Below are 17,622 nucleotides of genomic sequence, written 5' to 3' on the forward strand. Positions count from 1 at the left end.
CCCTGACCCCACCAGCAGGCTGTCCCCCCACCCCGATGGCTAGCCCTGATTGCTGGCTTCCCTCCCTCCCTCCCCCACTGAATCCATATGCAGAGTGGCGCAAATCCCTCACCCCGCAGATCATTCCCCCAGAGGCCCGGCCCCCAGTAGACCCCACTCCCTTGGCACTTCCCTACATCTGGTGCACCTTGGGCATTGGCATTTTGCCCCTTGGGCAGTGCAAGAGGGCCCATCTGGCTCTGGCAAGATGGCAACACCCAAGCAGAACCCCCTCAGCATCCAACCTCTGCGGGGCCTTAATTGCCCTCCTTTCACTCCAGTAGGGTTGAGCCACCAGCTCCCCATTAGTGGGGAGCTACAGTAAATCCCGCTGGAGTGAAATACTCCTGGTAGGGGGGCAAGGAAGAGGCTTGGAGGCTTGGAGATTGCAGCTCAGTGCCCGGTAATGATATTTAAATCATATTAAAACCAGGATCTAACTATACTGCAGGTCCATGCCAATTTCGGTGCCGGAAATCTGGCAATGGGAGATGTACTCAGGCCCAGATGCCCAGCACGAATTGTGCAAATTGGCCAGTGCTAGAGTCTCCCAATCCACTGTGCTAAAAAACTAGTGAAGTGGGCTGAGAGAATTGCCCCCACAATTTTTAATAAATTGATACCCTTTATAATAATTTAAATGGAATACATAATTTTATTAATATATTTAATTCATATTTGAATGATTAGCCATATGTGAGTCAATACCTGCACAACATTGAACATAAACCTCCTACATAGATCAGTGTGGTATAAATTGCACATACCCTTCAGCATCTTCACAGCTACTTGGACAGCCACATCTGCTTTACTAATTCCATACGCTGTAGCTTCCATTACTTTCCCAAAGGCACCAGAGCCAAGTACTTTCCCTACAGTGTACAAACAATGAACAAAGAATAATACCAAATTTGTCTACAATTTAAACATACACTGACCAAGGTTGTCAAATAAGGAATTTTATCTTATTGTGAATTAAAAAGCAAATGATAAAAAAGGGATTGTATCAATGTCAGTTACATAAATACCCAAAATGTCATTACTCTTCTTCTCTTTAGAGCTGATAAATGCTGTATATTTACAGCATTTTGTGTTTTTATTTTCAATAATGCAGTCTTCAGCTTTAAAGATACATGATTTTTCAAAGAAAAATTAGTATTTGTGAGCTATTGGGAAAGGGCACAGTGGCTGCTCTTTCATCAGGTGAAACTTGCCTGATGAAAGAGCAGCGCTCCAAACAGTTTGTGATACCAATTAAACCTGTTGGACTTTGACCTGGTGTTGAGAGACTTCTTACGGCATCCACCCCAGTCCAATGCTGGCATCTCCACGCTACTGGGAAAACTCGTTGGTCTTCTTTTACTTAGAAACCATTTTCAGATTAAGAATTATCAAATACAGACCCGCATCACACAAACTCATGTAATCAAATCTTACTCAATCTGTTGTGCAGTTTCAATGAAAGAAAACATTAGTCCTTGATCTTTAATCCTGTTTCATTACATAGAATATAATGAAAATAGAATATAGAAAAGCACTGAATTTTCAAGTGATTTTGAATTATAATATTTTGAAATATAAGATACATTTTTAAAATTTTTAAACTTTTTACTTCCTTTAAAATATCACACAATTAACTGTTTCCCTTTAAGCACATCGGATATAAAAAGTTACTCTGGATCTGAATAGCCTGTCTTATTTTGTCACTTTAGGCTTATTCAGGCTATTTATTGGAAATATTTAATTTAAGAATTGAATTTATTTTGGAATAGATTACCTACCCAGTTCCAAGTTTTCCCGAGGAAATTCCCATTTCATGTCATAATCAATGTGGGTGAAATCAACATAAATGTAGTCATTGTCAGATGATCCAACAACTTGTATCATGTGGAGCTGTCTTTCATAGCCAGGTTGCTTAAATGAAGAGTGGAATGGGATTGTATATTAATTAATGTGAACATTTCTTATATGTCAATAAATACTATGCATCATATTGTAATCAACTGTACTGAGGAGAAAATGTTTGATTATAGAATCAGGAAAATATCAGTTGGGAAACTAAGCCACTGCTGGGTCCACATTGGAGCTATCTAGTCTAACCCCATTTCTTATTTTACAAAGACCACTGAAAATAACTAACATTTTAGTTAGAGTAACATTGCTTTCTACTTCCTTCTCTTTCTTGTTTGCTGTGGCCCATGCTCAACTGTATGCAACAGAAGGAAGAAATGAATTGTTCTCTGCTGATGGAATTGTGAAGCAGACACTTGCAAATATATGAGAGCAAAGAGGTGATGACTGTCCTTGCTGACACCCCTTTGCCCATTGTGAAGCAACATGTAACCTCCAATCAATACTTATCTCCAGTATTGAGATTTTACAACTGGGATTCTACGAGGGTATCATAGAATCCCCAGTGCAGAAGGAGGCCATTCAGCCCATCAAGTCTGCACCTACCACAATCCCACTGAGGCCCTGTTCCTATAACCCCTCATATCTACCCTGTTAATCCTCCTGACACTAAGGTTAATTTAGCATGACCAATCCAAGTAACCTGCACATCATTCAAACAACAGAGTAAACTCAAATCCCGGTCTCTCACTGCAAATCTCTGTGCTACTATATTGCTACAAAACAGATAAGCTATTGCTAAATATTAACACGTCTTTATGCACAGAGTGCATTTATTCTCCTACTGGGTGTTTCATAGCACTTTTGGGTTTCTGTCACCCTGAGGTATTAGTTGGGCACTCTGGGGAAGTGGTGAGCGGAATATAGAAAGGAAGTTGAGAAAGCTGAAAAACACTTAACTACTTTCAAACATTCCTGGTAGCTGGTTACAAAATGATACTAACAGACGTTTTATCAGTGGAAATTCTTCTGCCAGGAAGACTGGTAAAATGTATTTCATTCAATATAATCTGAGTTTGATCCGTGAAATAGAAGAACACTTACAAATTGATTTTACCATTCTCAAGAACCATTATGAATGTTGGTGGTAACTAGACAACATGTACTAGAAGATGGAGCCATATCTTGAAGGCTGTTTAAGGTTCTTCATTATAGGAATAATGTCATGTCAAGAAAATGCAAAGCAGGATGACAGTACTAATAATTGACTAAAATCACAAGGCAAGGTAAGACAATGGGGCTGTATTCTGCACCTGAGAGTTTGAGAGAGAAATTGTTAGAGATGTTGAGCATGACAAAAGGAATAGATAAATTAATTACTGATAAATTATTTCTATTGGTTTATAGGCTCAAAAGTGTTATTCTAAAGTTTATTTATTAATCATACGTAAGACTTACATTAACACTGCAATGAAGTTACTGTGAAATTCCCCATGTTGCCACATTCTGATGCCTGTTCAGGTCAGGTAACCAGCACGTCTTTCAGACTGTGAGAGGAAACAAGAGCACCCACAGGAAACCCATGCAGTCAATGTGCAACCTCCGCACAGACAGTGACCCAAGCCAGGAACTGAACCTGGGATCCTGGCATTGTGAGGCAGCGGTGCTTGCTACCGTGCTGCCCACTTCAAAATGGAGTGGATGAACACACTCTATTCTGCTCCAATTTTATCTTTATTCTTTCACAGAATCACAGTGGGCCATTGATCTCAGGCAAGAATTTCTGGCCTTGGGGCAAGCACAGCTAGAAAATCCCACCGATACTATCATTGAATCTCCACATAACCAATGAGACCACAGGATGTGGGCATTGCCAGCTAGGCCAGAATTTATTGTCCATCTCTAATTGCTCTTGAGAAGATGACAATGAGCTGCCTCCTTGAATTGTTACAGTCCCTAAAGTGTAGATACATCCAGACTGCTGTTAGGGAGGGAGTTCCAGGATATTGGCCAAGTGACAGTGAAAAAAATGGAAATTAGGGGAGTCAAATGATCTAACATTGCTTTAAACTAGCAGCCAAAATTAAAATTGCCCCTTTATATCTTCCCAAACCTACTTTGCACAAGAGCAGGCTAGGGAAACTGCAACTGCATTTCCCCTTCAACAAGCACCTTAGTCTATTTTGCATGCAGTACATTGTGCAGTTACAAACATTACGGCTGAGTCTGTTACAACAGCTAAGGTGCTGGAATTTCAAAGATTCTTGGTGTGATTAAAGTTAAAGTAATGCTAAAGTAATAGCACAAAAAAAGTAAGAAGTGTATAGAAATATCACAGCAAAATACTTTCTGGAAGTCTAAAAATGTGGTAATGTTTCATCATTAAAAAGTTGCTTTCAAAAACAGACTTGAAAAGTTAATTTAAAACATATTTCCTTTTCCCAGTTTGTGTATCAAAATCACAAATCATTTAACGTTAACTGAAATACACCCTGTATATCTCACACAAACCTTCAATACAGTCCAGCAACTAGATTAAAGCCGTTTGTCTGTGATCTGAGTAACCAGTGTTGAGGGTGGGCAGGGAAAGACATTGCAGCATGAACACACAATTTAGTTTAGTCTTAATGTGTACAGTATTCATAAGGAAAGGTGCTTATTTACCCGTTGATACTTGTAGAATATGAAAACTATTAACAGCAATGTAACTGGAACTAAGATTCCAACGGTTATGTAGAAAATAAACTGCTGGAATGGTGTACCTGGAATAATAAAAAAGTATTATATATCTGTGAAAATAACACAGTGGAATACCACCCTTGAACAACCATATGCATTTTGACATAGAAAACTCACCCTTATATCAAAATTAGTTCAGAATATTACCACTAATATAGCTTCAAGAATTATATAACCTTGACATTACCTTGCTCTGGAAGATAGGTTCTCTTGCAGGCTGAGCCTACTCCATTCTCCGCACAACACTCTATTGAAAACCCACCCCTCATGTTGGTTGTATCCAGTACACTCATTACATTTTTGGACCCAAATTCTTTTCCATCTGACTCCTCAGTTTGAACGCCCTCAGTTATATTTTTGCCTTCAGCGCAGCTTCAGTGCAACAAAAAGAAAGAACACATTAAAAGTCTGTGTTCCTGAATCTCATATGTGCCAACTTCACACTATTGTCCCAGTTAAATGGGCAAATGTCAACCAATTAATGTCTATTCTTAAAAACTCCCCTTGTTTTTTTTTGTGCAGCACTTTGTCAAATGTCTTGAGAATGTCCATAAAATTAGCTAATGTTATAAAATTGTGCTGAAGAGTTAATCTTGAGTTATATTTGCAATAATTCGCTTTACCCATTGATTATAAGCAGCAATAGTATCAAAACATTTTTCAATATTGTGCAATCATACAGAAAAATTCCATAATATTTGACCAAAACTTGCTTACAATACAGAAGCGTATCAGTATATTTGATCAGGTTTTTATTGATACATCTTGAAAGAGGATTTATCACAAAATGTAAACGTTATTAATAAGATAGTCCAGCTCTCCATTAGTGAGTAACCTGACCTTAAGTCACTGAAGATGACTTGAAAAACTAGAGTGAACCATTTACTTCTTTCATTGGTCTGCGCCAGATGGCTTATTAATAAATTACATATTTTTTGATATGACAAAACTTTAAAGCATGCCTATTAATACCTGTCCAACTAAGAAAATGTGCAAGCCAGTGCAATTGGCAGAAACTTGCAATGTTACCATTGGGACCATTAGTCATTTTTGTATGTGGGGCCTACTCCTGGCGAGTTGAATATTGAGCCAGTGTAAAATATCACAGATACTTGAGAGCAAGTAGTTTTGGAGGCAAATCATTCATGTGTGGCATGGTGGCACAGTGGTTAACATTGCTGCCCCACAGCACCAGGGACCTGGGTTCAATTCACTGTCTGTGTGGAGTCTACACAGGTTTCCTCCGGTTGCTCCAGTTTCCTCCAAAAGATTACTAGTTAGGTGCATTGGCCATGCTAAATTCTCCCTCAGTGTATCCGAACAGGCTTTGGAGTGTGGCAACTAGGGGATTTTCACAGTAACTTCATTGCAGTGTTAATGTAAGCCTACTTGTGACACTAATATTTTTTTAAAAATGTTTTAACTTCCCCAATCCTTTGTGCTGGTTCACCCATTCCAACCCAAGTGGCACCAATATCACTGGAGAGTGGAATTCTACCCCATGACCCACATGGGGTATAATTGGTCTGGACTTTGAATCTACACTGATGGAAGGAAATTATGTATGGTATGGGTTGAGCAATGACAGGCAAAGACTGTCTTCAATCCCCACAGCTGTGATGCCGTACGTCACAATATATTAAAATATGTACATATGACTCGCCCCATGTGAAACCATGTGATCTCATGAGAGAGGCAAAAGACAAAAAATTTGTTGAATTTGAGAAAAATATCTCTGAAATTCCTCTCCAGTCCAAATGTATGCTTCTCAGATAAAAATGATGATGTGTCATAAAAGTCAATGGTTTAATGGGTAGATTCATAAAAGTAATCGACCGTCAAGAGCAGAGATCCAGGTATGCAACCCAGTTTAGAATAACTATACCCATGATTGAGACTGTTAAGGCAGAATGAGGGTAAAATACAACTTTGCATGGCTACAAAATAAGTGTTAGTGAGCAATTTTACTTTAGGTGACGAGGAAAGTGAAAATGGGTGAGATATGTAACAGATGGCTGATCAATTGCCATCCAGCACTCCTGATCTGAAATTGAATTTTGCCCCTAATATGATTAAGGGTTAGATAGGTCCCTGGACACAGTTTACAGGTTAGTTTGCTGATCAATGTGAGGAAGGATTGCTTAGTGGGTGCTTTCCATTTGATGGCTATCTAATTTACATGTATGAAATACACTGGGGATGGGGTTAAGACTGTGTCTGCATTTGTGCTCCCAGAGTCTGTGATTGTGACTGTGCAGGTCAGATACAAGGTACTTTAATTGCTGTGGACAGTTAATATGGAGTAAGTAGATCCCAAACTATTTTCTTCATAATCAATGGGGGAAATGCTCACAATTGTTTTAATAGTGGCATCTTGTCACTTGTCTGTTTTACTTACAATTTTCCATTGCATTTCTTCCAAGTCACTGTGGCTGATGGATGGCTTGTGGATTTGCACAAAATGTGATCTTTTCTCATTAATAGCTCTAGAGATGGTTTTTCTGTAGAAAGTACGGTTTGCAAATTTAGTAGATAGTCCCATGTGAGGCCATATTAAGAAGTAATCGGGTTCATCGAACCTACTATAGTAATAAAAAACATCAATCCCATAGATATTATTCATGTTTCATATCTTTCTACTAGTTGATTCCAAATATGGTCGTTTCTTGCAATGGCAATGTATGAACAGATTGTTCAGAAGTGAATAATGTAAAACAAGGCTTGATAAATGCAAAGTTGGGGCAGCATGGCCTCACAGTGCCAGGGACCTAATTGTACCTGGGTCCCTGGCACCGTGAGGCCATGCTGCCCTAACTTTGCATTTATCAAGCCTTGTTTTACATTATTTACTTCTGAACAATCTGTTCGTATATTGCCATGTATGGCTTGGGTCGCTGTTTGTGTGGAGTTTGCACGTTCTCCCCATGTTTGCGTGGGTTTCCTCCAGGTCTCCGGTTTCCTCCCACAGTCCGAAAGACATGCTGGTTAGGTGCATTAGCCATACTAAGTTCTTCCTCAGTGTACCCGAACAGGCGCCAATGTGTGGCAACTAGGGGATTTTCACAGTAACTTCATGCAGTGTTAATGTAAACCTACTTGTGACACTAATATATAGACTTTACTTTTAAACTGTATTTGCCTAGAAATTTGAGTATGCCTGAAAATGGTTAGTCACCTGTCCAGCAGCTCACAGGAACCACATTAAGTTGTTGTTTTCAGTTCACATTAATGATTCGGGGTACAGGGGTGAGTAGGAACCCAGACTGACCAGTTTCACACAAATAGGCTCTTACGAGCTGAGGACTCTTATTTAAATATGACAGCAAAAGTTTTAAGTGATTCTAGCACTCAACCTGGTGGTGGCAGTGCAAGTTTTTTGGAGGACGGTGAATGAAAGGAAGAAGGATTAGTGGAGAAGGGCTGAGCAACAACCAAGCAAAGTTGGAAGGATAGTGCAGGTTGTCCCGGTGCCTTTTAAATATTGTGCCTTGACCTTCAACCACAAGAGATAATGGCATGGACAGCAACTGTCTGTCTCCCACCCCCACCATGAGATTTGCCGTGCTCCGCTAGAGAACTGCTGAATATTTTCACCATTTTCCCTTTCATTTCAGTTTTCCAACATCTGCAGTATTTCGCTTTAATACTTCCCATTGTCTATTCTGGTGGTTAGTGATACTGCAGTGCACTGAGCCATACAGATAATCCTCAGTCAGTGCTGAGCTAGGTAATCTCAGTTAGTGCAAGATTGCAGCATGACATGTGTTTCCACTCCTGATTGATACCTTGTAATTCCAGTTGAAGACTGCACATGTCTGAACATTGAATAAGAAGAGGATTGAGTTCGTCGGCAATGAACTCAATGATAGTATAACCTGTTCACTCACATTTGAAAAATGGCTATTTGGCCAAAGTATTTCTGTTAGAATTTTGTTTTATTCATTTGTGGGACATGGGTGTCAATGGCTGGCCAGCATTTATTGCCCTTACCTAGTTGACCTTGCGAAGGTGGTGGTGAGCTGTGTTCTTGAAACACTGATACAACTGAATAGCTTGCTAAGCTATTTTAGGGGACAGTTGAGAGTCAACCACATTGCTGTGGCTCTGGAGTTACGTGTAAGCCAGACCACAAAAGGATGGCAGATTTCCTTCCCTAAATGGCATCAGTGAACCAGATGGGTTTTTTCCAATCAATCTGCAATAGTTTCATGGTTATCAGTAGATTCCTACTTCCAGATTTTTTTTATTGAATTCAAATTCATCCACTATGGTGGGATTTAAACCCAGGTCCTCAGAACATTAGCTGAGTTTCTAGTTTAATAGTCCAGGTATAATACCATGAGGCCATTGCCTTCCCTACTAGGCTAAATGTGGCACTGGTGAAGAGGCCTGAGAACCAGCAGCACAGAGCGAAGAACCAATAAATTTGTCTGCAGGAAAATTGGAGGTCCAGCATCTCATGGACTTTACACATATCACAATTGCAGGAAAGCAGCTCAGAGTGCCACTTGTGTAGACAAATTAGATATCATTGCACCATTTGTAATGACCATTTTGAAATGTCTGTAACATTTCTTTGACTGTACTGAAATATTTCAATAGTACGACATGATGTACATAAAGAGCCTGACTATTATTGCACTTTGTGTGATGGCTATTTTGAAATGTTTATAATGTTCCTTCAGATATTTTATCAATAAAGCATATTTCTGCAAAAAAAAAGCATCTTTTGGCTGAAGTGAACAAGCAGAAAATGAGAAAACACAGCCATGAGAAAAAGCAGAATGAGACGTAAGTTGGCACAAAGAAGGAGAAATATCAGGAAGGAACAGACCAAGTTGGAGAAGGTTTAGATGGGTGGACAACATCAGAAACTGGATGGAGGGAAGAATGATAGTGGCATGCAGAATTGCAATGAACAGCCTATGACATTTTGTGGACTAGGGTTTATTATGGATGGGCAATAGCTCACCAAAAGTTAACATATTCAAAAGGTGAGGAAAACTCTCAAAAGAATCAACAGAATAGTGTCTCATTATTGTCATTTGTTAAAGGGCTGGCATAAACTTTGAGTATACATTCTACACCAAGGAGACTGATAGATTTGGTTGTGTCAAATTCTGTATTCACTATTCCAAAGTTCATTGTCTTCTTGAGCCTTTGGCATTCTAATTCCACACTGTATCATTTCCATGAGATTTCAGTGAGAAACTACACCATCTTTCTTCTCAAAGTAGAAAGTAAATTCAAATAAAATGTGCTCCTGGAATTTTGATAACAAAGTTTATGTACTTAACTCAATAATTTGTACTTACTCTTTATATATAAAGTAAAAAATCTCTGAAATTCTGCCTCCTCATTTTCTGCAAATAATTCATAGATTCCTGACTCATGATCATTACCACAAAATGATGCAGAATAACTAGAAAGCAGTACAGAGAATGAAAATTAGAATATTATGTAATATACAAAAAAGTATATCCTTAGCAAGGAAAAAATCTGCAATTAAGACATTTAAAGCAAATTAGAAATGTAGTTACGCACTGAATACAATTCATAGATGCTAACTGTGTGTGGGCTTCTTCAATCTTACAAAAAGCATGACAAAAGCTTTCCTCCGCATCACTCATGCAAGTCCTAGAATCCACTCTAAGACCTGAATTTTCACACAGGCAGAAAGGTGCTGTACCTTAGCCAAAATGGAACCCTGATTTGGGAATCCCTCTCCTGAGGGATGGCACCCGCTACTTCAACCAGGTGGGATTGGGGGCAGGTAAGGGGTTAGGCTATACTTCACATAGCCACAGTTCACAGAGGCAGCTGCATTTGTAAAAATGCAGCTGCCTTCAAACAGATTCAATATCCGTTAATTGCGATTTCTAAAAAATGACTTGCGTGTTTTAGACATTTGACAAAAAGTTCTGTTATTTGGATAGGTAAAATACCCTTCTGAAGAGCTAAGGTGCCCTTTAGGAGGGATCAGATACCTCTTTGGGATTGTTAAGGGTAGACGTGAATGTGCATAAAAAATGGATAAGGTCAGTGGAACTGTTAAATTGTCAAATTATTTAAACCCTAAACACGAAATATTTTTGGAAAAAAATCCATACTGCAGTTCAAAGCAAAAATGGTGATTGCTATTTCACCATTTGTTGCAAAGGTAATTAGTGCTGCTTGAGCTTCCACAATCTATTGTTATCACAATGGAGGACCTGTACACTCACAGTTTGATTGATCTCCAAGTAGTTCTTGAGGATCAGCTGTCTTTGATGTGGGGTTATGAATACAAATGTGTTTTCAATAGGAATTAAGCACTTGAATTATGTCTGTTTTATAAGGAATAATGTACTTGAAGGAATGTAATTGTTATCAATAAGAATGTTTTCTATAACATAGTGAAATCTGCAATAGCATATCTGGGTTAATTTGCATGGAGGGTATTAGGGCAACAAATGGTGAATGGGGGCATGGGTTGGCATAAATTGGCACTAATTTGGCAACAGAGGCTATAAATGACCATTGAGGATGGGCGACAGTTGGCATGGAGGGTGAGAGGCCATGGGGAGTGGGTTGAGAAGCAAAGATATGTTTGAAAGTTAAGACTAGCCATGGGGGTGTATAGAGAGGTATAGGTTGGCATGAATTGGCATAGGTAGGGTATAAGGAATGTAGGGACGATAAGGGGGTGAGAGTTAAAGGGCTGATTGTTATTTTGTTGCTTTTATTGCATCTGGGACAATATCCCAAATAGCCTGCACCCGACAGCCCTTGTGACTGATTCCGAATATTTTCGGGGAGTGGGGGGAGTGGGGGGGGTGGGGGGGCGGGCGTGGCAGATCTGACTCCCATTAGCAACTGCCTTTCCCAGAATGAAAGTCCAAAAGTTCGGATCATTTTCACTTGAATTAGATTCACAGAGTCGGGAATTTTCCCAAAAAATTGGGAGCAAAACTTTGATTTTATTTTTTGTACGCTACTATTCTCTCTTATTTTGTCCTCAGACTCCATAAATCGTATCCCTTAACATGGAAGATACTGACTTGCTTATGTTTCCCTATGGCGTACACCACAATGAGACAAATAACTGATCCGCCACCAGGTTTCTATCAATGCCATTAGGTACGCAAAGGCTTAAAGACAATGACCTCAGGGGATTCACTCCCTCTCACAAAACATCTGACTTTCACTCTATACCATTCCTTGATGCTGTAATTGAGTATCCTGAACCACTGACATCAACCTGTGTTCAGGAGTACCTTGGTGCAGTGTATCTGACATTCTGCACATTCTCCCTGAGTCTGCATGGGTTTCATTTGGGTGCTTCGGTTTCCTCCCACAGACCAAAGATTTACAGGTTAGTTGGATCGGCCATGCTAAATTGTCCCTTAGTATCCCAGGATGGTAATTTAGGGGGATTCACAGGGTAAATACATGGGATCACGTGGATAGGGCCAGGGTAAGATGCTCTGCAGGAGAGTCGATGCAGACTTGATGGGCTGAATGGCCTCCTTGCACACTGCAGGGATTCTATGATATTTCATCCTCCTCTAGCTTTTCAAATGTGAACCTTTAAATTAGTCAGTTTTCCATGTTAATGTTATGTTTTCCTGTTTATGCGACTAAGAAGTGGTTAAAAATAGCAAAAACTAACTTCAGAGATCTCGGGTGTATCTTTAATAGCCAGTAAGTTTTCTTTATTATTTCATCTGTCCACAGTAGTTACATGGCCTGGGTAATTTGGTTGGGCCTCAATAAAATGTCACTGCTAAACTGCCCCCTGCAGGCAGCTACTAGTCTCCAGAATATCAGTCAACCAATAGCTGCTTGCCACCACTCAGGAAAGTATGGGGAGGGAGAGGAGGGGTAGCATGGTAAATTGGAGCATTTCTTTAATCAAAGGATAAAAGATCAAACCCTGCTTAAAAATAACAGCCTTTGTGAGTGAAGAATCTCTTTCTTTCGCAAGATGTAGATTCGCTGGCAAAGCCAGCATTTGTTGCCCATCCCTAACTGCCTTGAGAAGGTGGTTGATGTGCCACTTGCTTGTGCAGAGTGGCTTGGTGAGGGCGGGAGAACATTCCACAGAGTCAATCACATTACTATGGAACTGGAGTCACAGACTAAGGACAGCAGATTTCCTTCCCAAAAGGACATCAGTGAACCAAAAGAGTTTATGACAACAATTGATGATAATTTCATGGTCACCATTACTGAAACTAGTTTTCATCTCCAGTTTATTAATTAACTATTTAAACCAGCTGCCATGGTGGGATTTGAACATGTGTCCCAAAAGTATTAGTGTGGGTCTTTGGACTGCTATCCCGGTGACAATACCATTACACCGCAGCTTACTCCCTATCAGAACAATGGGGCGGGATTCTACAGCTGCGCTCGCCTGAAAACCGGAGATTCCCACCCGACTTCAATGGACCTTTACATGGTCCATCCTCTGCCCGCTAGAATTCCAGTGGTGGGCAGGTTGGGAGAATTCTGGCCAAGATCTCTAAATATTGGATTGATGTTGAGCACAAATACTTGCTTGCAATGAATATTGATGAAAGCTATCAAAAGAGTAGGAAGGGTCTTTCAGCATTGTTTAGAGCTCATTTGGGAGAACGTATTTTGAAAGTTAAAGCTGTGCAGGAAACCATCTCAATTATTCTTCCCCAGTACGTGACACAAAGAGTTCAGTGGCAAACAAGTCATAGAACATGGTCATAAACTCCTCTTGTCATGTTCTCTTTTGCAAATGGTATTACATTTTGTGAGCTATCCAGTAAATTCAATTCAAAAACCTGTACCTGTTTTCAGATAATTCTTTAAGTGAACAGGCAAAAGCTTTTTGGGAAAAATACCACTGGCATCTTACAAGTGGGAATGCCTTCAGTTTAGCTTCAAAGCAGAAGTTCTCTGCTTCACCAATGGTAATGGTGTTTGGAGTTGTTGAATTTATAAATCCTTTTTCTGTAAGAAAAAGCAGAGTACTGTTTTACTGTGATATTTTGTTTGATTCCCACATATTATGTCTCTGTATTTATTGCCATTTACAAACTGCATTAAATGTAATTTGTCCTTACCTAACTAAAATATCAAAATATGTACCATGCTACTTGGAGAAGAATGTATTGCCCAACCCTGGATTATTAAATTTGCTTTGAGAAATTGTTTAAATGTTCCCATTCCTGATCACTGTCCAGCAGCCATTGCTGTGCAGCAGTTGAGGATAGTACTCTAATTTCTTATGTTCTAAGCAAATCATGGAACAAGGCAAAGCCACTTGGTCCAACAAGTTGCTTCCTATACATATACCTGTGTCAACTCGGATCAGTGGCAGCAGCCTCGATCAGTCAGAAATGTATGGACTTAAGCACAAGCCCAGTCACTGGAACGTGTAATTTCAGTTGCGATATCGCTGCAGAACTCAAAGTGTCACTCTCATTTGCTTGTTCAGATGAAAGGAAGAGATCCGATGAAAGTATTTGAATAAGAGCAGGCTAAGTTATCCTGTCAAATACTAATCCCGTAACCAATACTACTAAAACAGATTGGCTAATCAATGATCTCTTCACTGTTTGTGGGATCTTGCTGTGTACTAATTATTTGCCTATAAAACAACAGTGACGACATTTCAAACGATAATTCGTTAGCTACGGAGCACTTTGGCATATCTTCTGACTGGAAAAGATTCTGTGGAAATGTAATTTCTTCAACGGTGTTTAATCTAGAGATTATGCGCTGCCCATTTACTTTTCAATATTCCTGATCACCTGAAGGAAATCAAAGAAATAACAATATTCCTGCGGCTGAGTTACCTGCTGGCACTGATTCAATTGTTGAAGGGCTGCAGAGGGGGACAAAGCTGCCATTTACCATTACTGCCCGCTGTTCCTGTGTGCTGGCATGGTGCAGCCTCCTGGCAGTTTTCATGAAGGCTGCAGAGGGAGTGAAGGGAAGCCAATGTTTCCCTAACTCGATGGCTGAAACGTAACCCCCCACCCGCCGCCCGAGCTGCCATCGGGCCACAGGCCATCCTGGGGAACCATCGCCTTCACAATACAATTGGGCCACTTTTTGGGGGCCATTCTCCCAAAAAGGTTCTAAGTGCTGAATTCGCGGGAAAGCTGGTGTAATTCACGGTTGCTTTTTCTCAGTGGTAGTTCAGACTCGAATCTCCCACACACTGCACAATGCAGAAAGTCACAGTCACGAATATGATTAAAGCTCGGGGGGGGTGGGGCCTATTCACACCAGGGTCTGACAGCTCTGGGCCTCTGCATACGCGCGGTAGCCCCAACCCGTCAGCTTGGTCGCTGGCCAGCCCGGGGGCCCCCGCAGTGCTACCCCTCCACCCCCATGGCCTGATCATGGCCCCCACAAGCATGCATTCCCATGCTAGCCCTGATCTCCCCGACACGTATCCCGGAGCGCTCTGATCTCCAGCAACCAACTCCCCCCCCAGCCCAGCCCCAGCCCAGCCCAGCCGAGCCGTGACAATCTGCCCCCCAAGGCAGATTCCCCCCCCAGGGAAGGCAGACCCCCCCATCCACCTGGAAGACCTAGCCTCAGGAGAACCCCCTCTGGAAGGCAGATCTCCCAGCAGGCCACCTCCCCCAGCCCACCCTAATCACTGGCCACCCTCCGGTCCCGAGCGTTTGCATTGCAGAGTGGCAGCAGGACACCCCACCCCTACCAATTGTCCCTAAGCCCCACTCCCTCAGCCCCACCCCTTAGGCCCACCCCATTGGCACCATCCCATGCCTGGTAGGGATTGCCAAGGTTCCTCCTGGGCTTGGAACTTTGCCCCTTGGGCAATGCCAAGGGGCACAGACTGACACCGCCAGAGTGCCCAGGCCCAGGCCCACCACCCCTACCCCCACCCCCACCCCCACCACCTGACTCCCTGGTGGACTCCAATTGCCCACCTTGACTCCAGTGGGGTCTCCTGCTAGTTCCCCGAAAGTGGGGAGCGAGTCTGAGCCCCGCCGGAGTGAAATTGCATGGACACGGTGGAAGATGCCATTGGGCTCAAGAATTCAGGCCCTGACATTGATAATAACATTTAAATTACATTAAAATAGATTAAAATAAGTTACCTGCTGTTCCAGCGTGGTCCTGGTGACACCAGATATCCGGCGCTCAGAGATGCACACATGTTGGGAACGCACGTGCGAATCCCATGAATCAGACCACACGTGATTCTCCCAGTCCGATGCACGAAAAAATTAACGCGTCAGAATGGGAGAATCCCCCCCTTTATTTCTCAAGTTTGAAGACTCCTTCATCACCCTCTTGTTCTCCTATCCACATATGCTGCTCCCAGCTTGCGAAAGGAGGTGGAGAGGAGTGGTCTCTATCTCTCGGTGCTGGAAGGCCTCCTATTTGCCCTCCTGCCTGCAAATCACTTCATGCATTTCCTCCTCACAGTGGAATGAGGACCCAGGAATGAAAAGACAGTTCACTGCCACAGAATAATCATCAAGGTATGGTATCAGAGGATGCCTGACCCCAAAGAAATATACTCCAGTATTCAAATCCTTTCTCAGGCAGGAAGCATCATATTCGGAGAAAAAAATCAACTTAAATTAGAAATCCAGTGGAGGCTAAATGAGGGTGAGAGTTTCAAACTGTAAGAGAGTTTAACCATGGAATTGGGGCTATTGATTTGATTTTAAGCTTTTGTGAGATGCACCTGGAACAGTGAGCTGAATTTCTATTAAAGATTATATAGTCGACACAACTTACTTCACATCCCATTTTGCAGGGTACAAAATCTTGAATGAAAATTTGGTTTAGGTGCAGGGGAATGTCACATTGGGTGCAATGCCTTTTAAAGACTGGACAATACGAGGCAGGCAAAGCAAGAATTGAAAATACAATTACCACAAACTTTAGACCATTGTTCTTTTAGGGAGATTAACCAGGTACACATTTAATTGCATCAAACACATGGGAAAAATCATCTTTATGACCCAAAATAATAGAATGTTCAATTGTTGAAGCATAAACTTACCAAGCACTGTTAATTTGATTGTCTTGTTTGAATGGCGTGTAGAAATACATGTGTATGATCCACTGTCTACCAAACGTACTGAACTAATAAACAGAAACTTAATCCTAGTAAACTTTTCTGAATGAATCCGCGATTGGTCAGCCAGCAAGACCTGTACAAATGTAAAAACAACAAGAACTGCGCTGAAGTGTATTAAATAAAACTTAATGAAGCACTTGGGTAATTGGTAATTTCAAGTCAGCGCCATACCTCTGTAGTACTTCCAGCCTTTGTGTTATTAACCCAGCTTATTCTGAATTTATACTGTTCATATGTTGCGACACATCTTATCAGAAATGGATCACCAACTTTCAGATAAACATTCATGATTGAGCTTTCTTTGTCTGATTCGACATCAAGATCTATAATCAAAAGGGAAAAAATGATGTAAAATGGCATGGAGTGTACTGAATTACAATAGACCACACTATATATCAATTAATTTCAGTTTCAACAAGGAAAATTTTTTTTTCTGATTAATTTTGAGAGAGAAATGTTTGGATTGAAGAAAGTATCCTTTTTGGTGGCTGTTTGGATGTCCATAAGATCAATGGTTAATACAGTTTTTGACATAAATACAGTTGTACCAGTATGAAGTTACAGGAGGCAGCTACTGCTGACCCTGATGAGAATAGCTGCACTGCGGAGGAGTGACATGCTTGAAATTTCAAAAGGAACAGCTGAGGTGATCTCAAGGAAGGAAGCAGTGGTGTGTCCTTTGAGAGAGAAGTGCAGACTGCATCAGTAAAGAGAAGTGGTGGCAAGATTTGCAGAACTGCAGAGGTGATATTATTGAGGGAGGTGATTGTGGTCTCAGAGAAGGAAGTGATGGGAAGGTAGTAGGTGATACAGGGAAAAGACATATACAAGACAAACAGGAACCCTTATGTAATTATTAGAGGTTATTTTGGACATTTTGCAGTATTTGTGAGCTGAACAGTAAT

General features: G+C 41.0%; 1 protein-coding gene across 1 annotated transcript in view; it reads right to left on the minus strand.

Annotated features, from left to right (window-relative positions):
- LOC145349405 (receptor-type tyrosine-protein kinase FLT3-like) overlaps nucleotides 1-17,622 on the minus strand; it is an 82,026-nt gene that overhangs the window by 21,087 nt on the left and 43,317 nt on the right. The window contains exons 8-16 of the mRNA XM_080197930.1: nucleotides 16,889-17,040; nucleotides 16,640-16,790; nucleotides 13,431-13,593; nucleotides 9,945-10,051; nucleotides 7,028-7,130; nucleotides 4,817-5,001; nucleotides 4,555-4,652; nucleotides 1,821-1,953; nucleotides 807-911 (exon numbers count right to left, since the gene is read on the minus strand). Of these exons, the coding sequence (XP_080054056.1) occupies nucleotides 807-911; nucleotides 1,821-1,953; nucleotides 4,555-4,652; nucleotides 4,817-5,001; nucleotides 7,028-7,130; nucleotides 9,945-10,051; nucleotides 13,431-13,593; nucleotides 16,640-16,790; nucleotides 16,889-17,040 (1,197 nt within the window). The remainder of the gene's footprint in view (nucleotides 1-806; nucleotides 912-1,820; nucleotides 1,954-4,554; nucleotides 4,653-4,816; nucleotides 5,002-7,027; nucleotides 7,131-9,944; nucleotides 10,052-13,430; nucleotides 13,594-16,639; nucleotides 16,791-16,888; nucleotides 17,041-17,622) is intronic.

This window comes from Carcharhinus amblyrhynchos, chromosome 10, assembly GCF_965287045.1.
Source record: "Carcharhinus amblyrhynchos chromosome 10, sCarAmb.v2.hapA, whole genome shotgun sequence".
Taxonomy (NCBI): Eukaryota; Metazoa; Chordata; class Chondrichthyes; order Carcharhiniformes; family Carcharhinidae; genus Carcharhinus; species Carcharhinus amblyrhynchos.